Source organism: Nicotiana tomentosiformis, chromosome 2 (assembly GCF_000390325.3).
Source record: "Nicotiana tomentosiformis chromosome 2, ASM39032v3, whole genome shotgun sequence".
In the NCBI taxonomy this organism is placed as follows: domain Eukaryota; kingdom Viridiplantae; phylum Streptophyta; class Magnoliopsida; order Solanales; family Solanaceae; genus Nicotiana; species Nicotiana tomentosiformis.
Genome location: NC_090813.1, coordinates 110168758 through 110179963, shown reverse-complemented (window position 1 = coordinate 110179963; position 11206 = coordinate 110168758). Strand labels below are relative to the sequence as shown.

The following is an 11206-nucleotide window of genomic DNA, read 5'->3' as shown; positions in this document are numbered from 1 at the left end:
CTAATACTCAACGCAAAAAGGCAAAATGTTGCTAAGATTACATTTGCTTAAACACTTTGTAATCCTATAACATAAACTAAGATGGGTTAAGTTTTGTTTAAAAGAAAACCATAAAGAAGATAAGATATGGCATAAATTTTGTATTTTCTCATTCATTCAGAAGACTAAACCATCTCTTTTGACAATTTAAATTAAATGCCATGAAGTGAAAGGTTTTTTATCTCATCTGCAGGCTATTACTCTGATTCTATGTGTATACTGCTTAATAACTGAAGAAAGGTATTATTGGATGCCGTATATTTCTGAAACTGCTTCGTAAATGCATCAAATCATGCATAAAACATCCTGATATTGCACTTAAACTTTTCTTTCCAAATCCCCAAGTATGAAGTTCCTCGCAGCCCTTGAAGATTAACAAGGTTGACAGCATTGTAGCTGCTTTTTTATTTAATTTTATTTTTTTAATAAATTAAAAAACAGCAAACATTGATATCTCATGTTACTTTGTATTTATTGCTGTCAGGTTTGGGTGGAGTTTAGGGGTCTGATGTTGAAATAATGATCTTGTAGAATTGTAATATCTATATCTGTAGGACAAACTTTTTTCCAAACATCTAAATCTGTCTTCTGCAGAAAATTTACTTCTTCATTTTCTTTATGCCATCAATTATTTTGGTGTAGGTTTCTAATGTTGCTTTTACTCATAGAAGACTGAAGAAGATAATACGAGCTGCCAGAGTTGATGCAGGAGAAATAGGGTGGCCTCCTAATGGCCGCTTACTCTGGTCTTTGAATAAGATGATCCAATACACTCTCTCTCTCTCTCGCTTGCATGTGAATCCTGTGATAGGTTTTCTAATACCAACCAAATCTTTTCTAGGATATAGATATATCAGTCAGCATAACTTAATTACGTACGAAAACTTTTAACTGCATGATGTGAAATAACGTACCTGGAGGAGCCCATTGAAGTCCTACACCAGCTATTTTATTATCGATAAATGCCACAGCAATCATTCACAGACAAAGTCCAGTCGGTATGCTGTTCCAATTATACAAAGCTAGGGCCTATTCTCCTGCTCGGATATCGGGTCCAATTAATCCTTGTAGCTAGCTTACTACTGCATCCTGTTCAGGTTGCAATACCGACACACTTACTTTGACCATGCTGGATTTATGTTATCAGAAGAAGGTGTGATCGCACCTACTTGGACCACATATATGTTTTGAATGTATTTGTATAAGAAACTGTATCCAATCAAAACTCACTAATTCTAAATACTGGAGCCATACTTTGCAGTTATACATAAGCAAAGTATTAAAAATCATATTTACTCTTTCTATTTCTAACCATCGGGGTCTGGAGTTGGCTAGTGGAAGACGTTCACTTCACATTCCTTTAAGGGCTTTGAGTTTTGAAACTTGGCAGGTATGATAACTTACTCAAGGGTCCAAAACCCGACATAGACTATTTTCAGCATTTTCGACCTGAGTTGTTCACCACCACTTGACCTCATATTATAGATCTCACGTAGAGTGATTTTCCCCATAAACCTCTACATGTGATGTTCCGAAAACATAAATATGTAATTTAGCAAATTAAAACCTATTGTTGAGTTCAATGATTAAATTCTTTCTCCAGCGTTCTATGCCCTGAGCACAAAGTTTGGGGTTTGGCTGGGTGAAAGGTGGTTTGTGGTGGACAGTAATATTGTCCTCTAATTAATTGACTGCAGACACTAAATTGTCAGTACGTATTTTAAGATGGGTTTTGAATCCTATATTGGATGGTTTTGTGCAGACGTGGAAGGCCAAATCTGACTCTGGACAAATTGGTGAATGCCCCGATAACTCACATGCAGAGTCATACATCTCTTAAATGTAAACAATTTACCTTTTAAAAGCAATAAGAAAATTGATGAAAAAAGAAAAAATCAGGTATTGCCAACTCGGGGTCTGTGGATGAGAATAGTCCCCACCCGCATTGAACAATTGCTACTATTTCTTTTGGCGCCATTATCTCATCTTTTCTTTAAAACTCTCTGTGCCTACGTCCACACACTGAACTAAATCCTTTTCCACTCTATTTAACCCCAATCATTCACATAATACCTTTAATACCATGTAGGGGCTCCTCACATATGATCTTTCTCCTGCTAACATTAAGGCCTATAATGGGAATTGTACCAATGCCATGATTGATAGTGAAAGATGATAACAATAATGCAATTATTAGGGGCCAGATACTGTTGATTAAATGCTCAGACATTGAACTAACAGAAGCAAAGGAAAAGAACATATCTTTCTGTTTTTTGCTCCATAAGGAAACAGCTTAAGAGAATCCTCTACCATAGACCAAATGTGATGGAGATGGTTAAGACCCTTTAAAGTTTCAATCATGGCGGATCTTGATTCAGATGGGATTGAACAACCCTCTGGTGTTAACAATATGTCCACTACAAAGAAGGAGCTTCTTTCCACTGCTATGAAGAGGACCTCTGATTGGTATGCTCTATATATCTTGACTTCTTATTGTGCTTTCTAATAGTAGCCCCTTTTATGTACTATTATTGAATTATTATTAATCTGTTTCTCAAGATACTCACTGGAAAGGTAATTGTAGGTATTGATAAATGAGTTACCTGTATAATCTTGACAGGATTTTCTCCCAGGAGATCCCAAGTGATGTAACTGTAAATGCAGGCGGATCCGCCTTTTCACTGCACAAGGTGCGTTGCGCTCTCTGCTTTTGTCATAATTAAGTTACAACTAAACTCCGGGTTCAATCAAAATTGTTGTTGGTTTTAGTTAAGTTCCTATTTGGATTGAGTTATCAGCCCTGATCACACCTCAATGAGCATCTGAATTTGGTGATTTTTTCTCTTTTCTGACGATTGAATCACAAGGTTCAATAATGATTTATTGTGTTCCATGCAGTTCCCTTTAGTCTCAAAGAGTGGATACATAAGGAAGATTATCTCAGAATCCAACGATGCTGATGTTTCTACAGTCGAAATCCCTGATATACCCGGTGGATCAGACGCATTTGAACTTGCCGCAAAATTTTGTTATGGAATAAATTTTGAGATAAGCACAGAAAACATTGCCTTGCTGAGATGCACAGCGGAATATCTTGAGATGACAGAAGACTATGCAGTTGGGAATTTGGTTGGAAGAACTGAGGCCTACTTAAATGAAGTTGCTCTTAAAAGCCTAGCTGGCGCAGTTTCAATTTTGCATTCTTCCGAAAGCCTTCTTCCCATTGCAGAGAAAGTAAAACTAGTTAGTCGATGCATCGACACAATTGCATATATTGCATGCAAGGATAACCAATTCTGCACATCAGGTCGAGCAGAGCCTGGTACTAACGGATTGAATTCGTCCACGTTTTCAAACCCGAAGCCTATGGTTGATTGGTGGGCTGAGGATTTAACTGTCCTTAGAATTGATTTTTTCCAAAGGGTTCTAATTGCAATGATGGGAAGAGGATTCAAGCAGTATGCACTTGGACCAATATTAATGCTCTATGCACAGAAGTCTCTTCGAGGTTTGGTGAGGCCTTGTCCTATAATATACTCTGGATTATTTGGTTAAAATGAAATATTTATGCAAATAGTAAACTTTTTTGTTTATCACAGGAAATATTTGGAAAGGGAAGGAAAAAAATTGAGCCAAAACAAGAACATGAAAAGAGGGTTGTTTTAGAAACAATTGTTAGTTTTCTGCCAAGGGAGAAAAATGCATTGTCAGTTAGCTTTCTGTCAATGCTGCTCCGAGCTGCAATATATCTAGAAACCACGGTTGCTTGCAGACTTGACTTGGAGAAGAGAATGTCATTGCAGCTTGGTCAGGCTGTATTAGATGATCTGTTAATTCCTTCATATTCCTTCACAGGGGATACATTGTTTGATGTTGAAACCGTGCAGCGTATCATCATGAATTTCCTTGACAATGAAATGGATGGAAGTCGATTGGGAGATGAGGAGTATGTGTCTCCTTCATTAAGTGACATGGAGCGGGTTGGGAAACTTATGGAAAATTACCTTGCTGAAATAGCCTCAGACCGTAATCTATCCGTTTCAAAATTCATTAGTCTTGCTGAAGTCATCCCAGAGCAAGCAAAGATCACTGAAGATGGGATGTACAGGGCTATTGATATTTATTTGAAGGTATGCGCGATGAAACACCTTATTAATTATAATTTTTCTATGCATATTTACACATACAGGAGCATTTTCATAGATTTAGATCATGTTTAGAAAAGGAGAAAACCTTTTGGTCCTGATTGCTACATGGTAATTGGCATGCTAAACTTAATGATCTTGGTTGGGATACCTTCTATAGAAATGTTGTTCTTGGTGCTAACACAATTCAGTCCGAGAGATGATTTTGGGAATAAGCAAAATCAGAAAATATGTCACCAATGAAGAACCATTCGTCGTCACAGAATCCTTGCCTTGCAGGCATTGCTCGGCCAGCCTTGTGATTTTGACCCAATCCCATGTCTTATACTCCTTTACCCTACAACCATTTTATGAGGCTGATGTTGTCCGGAGTTTCAAATCTCATATTTTCCCCTTTCCCAAACATCTATCTCATGGTGCATCTATTCTGTACCAGGGCAGACCTATAGTTTTGAACATGGGATCAATTGAACTCACAATTTTTTTTTTTAAAAAAAATTATAAATTTTAAGGTTTGAACCCATAATTTCAAAAAACTAAGAAACTTGGTAGAGGTTCATCACTACAGTGTGGTGGCTTTGTTTTCTCTTGTCTATGTGCAGGCCTTGCTGTTTATAGGTATTCATACTTGAGGTCTTTTCTATCATTTGAAACCTTAATAAGGATCTTGAGTTTGCTTGTTGACGTGGACTTTTCTCCTTTCAGTTTTAGGTCAAACTAGTAATAACATCCTAAAAAATTTGGCATGCCAATACATAGTTCATATATGGTATCTTATCCTAAAGAAGAAGCTGTATATATAAGCTCATAGATATGTAAACTGCACTCCCCTGTTACTCTCTCTAATTTAAAAAAAGAGATAATGATGGACTCAATAGGTTCTCGCTACAGAAGCTCTGAATCTTATTGCTGCCCGGTCACGTAATAACAAGATCTTATTGTGAAATCCCAGTTGATGATGTTCACATGTTTGGTCAGTACATCAAATATATTCTTGAACAAAGTTTCAGGTCGTTAAAATGCAGAATAAAAGTGTGGAACCAAGCTAACATGATATTGGTATCATCAATTAAAATCTTGTGTAATGTTTTTGGTGTTGCATAATTTGAAGGCACATCCAGCTCTAAGTGACATGGAAAGAAAAAAAGTTTGCGGTGTTATGGACTGTCAAAAGCTATCTAGAGAGGCTTGTGCTCATGCTGCTCAAAATGATAGGCTCCCTGTTCAGACAGTTGTGCAAGTACTTTACTACGAGCAGCAACGCCTTCGTGAGGTCATGGACGGGAGCCAACTTGTAGCAACTGAACCTCCAACTCTAATTCCTTCTAAAACGAATCACTTCTCCATTGATATCCCTCCTGTTTCAGATGAGGTCTCTAGTCTAAAACGAGAAAATCAGGAGCTGAAATTTGAGTTGCTAAAGATGAAAATGAGGTTGAAAGAAATTGAAAAACCTTCAAACAAATCAGCTGCTAGCAGCCCTTTGGTCATCACTCATCCATCTGCTGATAAACCTCCTTTGCCAAGAAAACCATCTAATTTCATTAGCTCAGTATCCAAAAAGCTTGGAAAATTTATTCGAGCAGATGGACTCACAGCCAACAAAGGCCGAAATAAACCAAGTAAAGATAGGCGTCATTCTATATCCTGATTTGAGCTAGCTATATTTGTCGTTGGGTTGAAGAATTTTACTGCATTATATTGTCTGAACATATATGATACTGGATTCAAATTTTAGCTTTTATTTTAGTCGTGCGAGTTTTATGGTAAAGTATAAATTTGGTCATGCTTTAATCCAAAAATTGTATTTAGATGGACGTGGACGACTTCCTGTACATTATCTATGAAAGATTTGTAATCTTGGTTTCTCTTATATGTATATCTTGAAGAAAGATTTGCAATCTTGAGATGTACAAGCAATAAAATACTAGTCTCACTGGAAAAAGTAGTTCTCATCTATAGCTATTAGGTTCTTTAGCTTCTGCCATTTTCGGGGGGCAAGAAACGTGGACGTGATCAAATCAGGTTGGATTTGGTCTCCATTGGTGTGGGAAATGGGACAAAATGACTTTACTAATGACTGACAAACAGCAATAGAATATTTTGATTATACTGAAGATTTTGGTAGATTTTGATACGCTCCCTCTGTAAGGCTTTCAGCATCCAACATTGGTATGGATTATCGATTAACAATTCTGAATATTTTCTGCTGAAAATACTAGTATTAATTAGTACCAGTACTATTTTTGTGTTTTTGGATTTAAGCTTTTTAGAGCTTAAAATAGAGTGAATGGGAAATGGAGGGAAATTTTTTTTTTTTTTTAATTTTCCTCTTTGACAAAGGACATTGTCCCATATTGGAGGAAAAAAAGAGTTTTGATGAGCATATATACAATTGCACTTCTTCTAGCTCTTAAAGAAGAAGGCTTGCATCGTTGTCGTCGCTTGGCTTTGGATTTGGATCAAGGATTCATTGATTGATTGACTTTTTGGACCAAATTTAATTTTTAAAATTAACGCAATATTATTTAATCCAAATTAGACTGTTTCTGTAATGGTAATTTAATTTTCTCCTCCGTTTTGTTTTTTTCGTTTTAATTTGGATTTGGCAGTTTGCGTAAATGGCTGTTTTATAAAACAACCATACCTGAAGAGTTACAAACTCTTTATTACCCTCTTCAGTATTACCCAACGTTTTGGCTATAAATACATGAACTCTCCCTCAGATTTTCCTTACGAAAATTCTGATTTCTCCTTCTTCCTTCTGTATTGTTTTAACAGAAAAGAAAGCAGTAAGTGTGATTTACTACTGTTCTTTGAGTTCGTTTGTAGAAAATAATCCTAAACCTCGGGTACTAGGAGGGGATTAAGTTCCTCAAGGAAACACTGTGAATTTAGTAGGCTCGGATTAATTCTGTTGTTCTATATTTCTGGTTTTACATTGTTTATATTTTTTGAATATATTTTCGAATACAGAATACTAACAAGCTTAAGAAACTTAATTTTATTTTTCTGTATTCATCTTATATTCTGTTTGTGGGAGACTAAATCCTAGTGATTTCTACTCTCAGTTTGGAGACTAAAATCTTCGAATTTTCTACTCCTTGGTTGACATTACGAGATTAAAATCTTTGTGATTTTCTACTTGTTCTATATTCGGTTTGAAGAAATAAAATCTTCACCGTGGTTTTTGATCTGTTTCTGTTAAAGCTATTCAGTTTGAAGATTTTAAATACTTCACCGTTAATTAATTTTATTTTTGTTTTGTGATTAATAGAAATGACAGAAACAAGAACCCTCGTGGTTGGATCTACGAGCAATGTTGCTACTTCCTGTCGTTCTATGCCACCACCGGCTCTGGCGAAAAAACTCGAAAATTTTTTCGGGATTGATTTCAAACGTTGGCAACAAAAGATGTTCTTCTATTTGACTACTTTGAGTCTACAGAAGTTCATCAAGGAGGACGTTCCGATTCTGCCGGAATCAACTTCTGATAATGTACGTTTTATTGTGACTGAGACTTAGAAGCACTCAGATTTCTTGTGCAAGAATTATATTCTTAGCGGACTAGAGGATGATCTTTACAACGTCTATAGTAATGCGAAAACTTTGAAAGAACTATGGGATGCGTTAGAAAAGAAGTATAAAATCGAGGATGCCGGTTTGAAGAAGTTTGTTGCAGCCAAATTTTTGGACTATAAGATGGTATACAACAAGCCTGTCATTACCCAAGTTCAAGTGCTGCAAATTATAATTCATGATCTCCTTGCTGAAGGTATAATCTGAATTAATGCTTTTGTTGAAAGTATTAATTTTGTTATTAATTACGAATTTTTCATTTAAGGTTTGGTCATCAATGAGGCATTTCAAGTTGCAGCAATGATTGAGAAGTTGCGTCATTTATGGAGGGACTTTAAGAACTACTTGAAACACAAGCGCAAGGATATGAAACTCGAAGATCTCATCGTTCGATTGGATCGAAGAGGACAATAAAGGTGCTGAAAAGAAGACACGTGGGAACTCAACAATTATGGGAGCAAATATTGTTGAAACAGCTCCAACTAATTCGAAGAAGCGGAAGAAGTCTTCTGGACCAAACAACTATCCCAGCAAGACGAAATTCAAGGGAAACTGCCACAACTGTGGAAATGTTAGACACAAAGCTACAGAATGTCATGCTCCAAAGAAAGAGAAGAAAGTGGGTCAAGCAAATATGGTTAAAACAAATAATGATATTGATGACTCGCGTGCTATGTTGTCTTAATGCAACTTAGTGGAAAATCCTAAGGAGTGGTGGATTGATTCTGGTACCACCCGCCATGTTTGTTGATAACAACACGATAGGAGATTCAAGAATTTACTAAAAAAATAAGAAAATCAAGAAACGTGTGGAAGCTAAAGAAAAATAGGGAAACGAAAAAGAAGACATAAATTAAAGATAGATTGAATTCAAGAAAGAGTTTCTTGAATTCAAGAAGTTGAATCCTAACAACAATAATTAGCTAACGAAGAACTAATCACCTTTGGTAGAGAATTAAAAATAAGAGATAGATTGTGAAACCCGACCCTTTAGAATAACAAGAACAACAATAAGCCTAAACTTATCACTGTTCTTGAATATCTAGAAGTGATCTAAGATTTTGAAAAGGGTTTAATCTTACCACCTTAAGCTGATTCTTAAAGGTTAAAGAATAAATCCAAGAGTAGCCACACACAAGAGTGCAAGAAAAATCTCACAATTTTTGTTGATATTGTCTATCATAATAATCTCCCCTAAACACAAAGAAGACACCCTTTATATAGAGAGGGAGCCACAAAATTCTACCAAAAAAACAAAGAAAGAAAGTGCTAACTTCTTTGGACAAAAAAGTCCAACTACCTTAGGATAGGATCTTGAAAGTCCAAAACCAATCTTGGAAATTTTTGAAATCTTGAAAAAGAAAGAAAGTCCTAACTACTTTGGACTAAAAGTCCAACTACCTTAGGATATGATCTTGAAAGTCCAAAACCAATCTTGGATAGAATCTTGGAAATCTTGAAAAATCTTGAAGGATATTTGCAAGCAACTTGGCACCAACTTGCATTCAAATTCTAGTACGACTATTGTACCCTTCTTTGACATCAAGTAAGTTCTTTTTATATAAAAAAGTGACTTCATGTAGGACTTATTGGGCTGCAAGTTTGGACACATTTTAGGTGCCAGAATGGTCCAAACGTGGACTGATTAGGACCTTCTTCAAAGGATATCTCTTGGGATCCAATACTCCTCTTCTTGGACATAAATTTGGGCCATAAAATAATTGTAATACCTAGACAATTCACATCCTTTATCCTTGAGCTCTTCCTCCCAATTAACAACTTCTTTATTTGCACTTGAAGTATAATGACCTTATTTTGTAACTCTTTAGCTTGACATCTTGTTAAAGGCCCTCTTTGAGATTCCAAAGCTTCATTCTTGTCCTTGAATATAGTTGAGCTTCCTAGGATACTATCATTTGTGCTGTTAGAGAAGCATTTGCTTCATATGCTCCCGTTAGACCCGACGCGATCATTTTTATGGAAAATTCTGCAACTGCCAAAATTGAAGGTTATGGAAAGTTATTCCTGAAGATGACCTCTGGCAAGGTGGTGACTCTGAACAACGTTGTCATGTTCCTGAAATACGGAAGAACTTAGTTACTATTTCACTTTTCGTCAAGAACGGGTTTAAGTGTATTTTTGTTTCAGACAAAGTTGTAATAAATAAGAATGAGATGTACTTAGGAAAAGGTTACCTTACTGAGGGCCTTTTCAAGATAATGTAATGGTTGTTGATAATAATAAAATTTCAGCTTCTTCTTACTTACTTGAATCAAATAACTTATGGCATATACGTTTGGGACATGTCAATTATAAAACCTTGCGAAAAATAATTAATTTGGAAGTATTGCCTAAGTTTGAATGTGACAAATCAAAATGTCAAATATGTGTGGAATCTAAGTATGTTAAACATCCTTATAAGTCAGTTGAAAGGAATTCAAATCCTTTAGACTTAATTCATACAGATATTTGTGACATGAAGTCAATACCATCTCTCGGTGGAAAGAAATATTTCATAACTTTTATTGATGACAATACTCGATATTGCTATGTTTACTTACTTAATAGTAAAGATGAAGCAATAGATGCATTCAAGAAATACAAACATGAAGTTGAAACGCAACTTAACAAGAAAATCAAAATGATAAGAAGTGATAGAGGTAGTGAATACGAATCTCCTTTTGAATAGATATGTTTAGAATATGAAATTATTCATCAAGCAAAGGCCCCTTACACGCCCCAATCCACTTGGATTGCGGAAAGAAAGAATCGATTAATAAAGGAAATGATGAACACTTTGTTGATAAGTGTTGGTTTGCCATATAACTTGTGGGGGAAAGCCATTCTTATGGCTAACCGGATATTAAACCGAGTACCCCATAGCAAAACGCAATCCATTCCATATGAAAAATGGAAAGGAAGGAAGCCCAACTTAAATTATTTTAAAGTGTGGGGGTGTTTGGCAAAAGTGCAAGTTCCAAAACCCAAAAGGGTAAAGATAGGACCGAAGACCGTTGATTGTGTTTTCATAGGATATGCAACAAATAGTAAAGCATATCGATTTCTGGTTCACAAATCAGAAAACCCCGACATTCATAATAATACGATTATAGAATCAGATAATGCTGAATTATTTGAAAATATATATCCGTATAAAAAGGAATGTGAGTCGATTAGTGAAGGATCTAAACGACCTCGGGTAGAAACTAAAGAAAGTACGTATAATCAGGAGGATGCAAGATGTAGTAAACGTCAAAGAACGTCTACTTTATTTGGACCAGATTTTGTGACTTTCTTATTAGAAAATGAGCCTCGAACATTTGAATAAGTTATGTCTTCTTCCAAATCATTATTTTAGAAAGAGACAATCAATAGTGAAATAGAATCCATACTGAACAACCATACACGAGAATTGGTTGATCTTCCTCCAGGCAATAAACCAT

The 11206-nt window shown here is 35.7% G+C and overlaps 1 protein-coding gene across 1 annotated transcript; it reads left to right on the top strand.

Moving 5' to 3' along the window:
* Positions 1-2262: 2262 nt before the first annotated feature.
* Positions 2263-6057, top strand: LOC104118530 (BTB/POZ domain-containing protein SR1IP1). The gene is made up of 5 exons (XM_009629793.4): positions 2263-2505; positions 2660-2729; positions 2938-3552; positions 3639-4169; positions 5296-6057. The coding sequence occupies exons 1-5, from the start codon at positions 2399-2401 to the stop codon at positions 5833-5835; spliced, it is 1863 nt and encodes a 620-aa protein (XP_009628088.1). The 5' UTR covers positions 2263-2398; the 3' UTR covers positions 5836-6057.
* Positions 6058-11206: the final 5149 nt, after the last annotated feature.

What these genes read in the sequence shown, in the direction of transcription:
- LOC104118530 (XM_009629793.4), top strand. Translation starts at nt 2,399, where the DNA reads ATGGCGGATCTTGATTCAGATGGGATTGAACAACCCTCTGGTGTTAAC. An exon ending in ATGAAGAGGACCTCTGATTG is followed by an intron (nt 2,506 to 2,659) that starts GTATGCTCTATA and finishes TAATCTTGACAG; the next exon opens with GATTTTCTCCCAGGAGATCC. An exon ending in AGAAGTCTCTTCGAGGTTTG is followed by an intron (nt 3,553 to 3,638) that starts GTGAGGCCTTGT and finishes TGTTTATCACAG; the next exon opens with GAAATATTTGGAAAGGGAAG.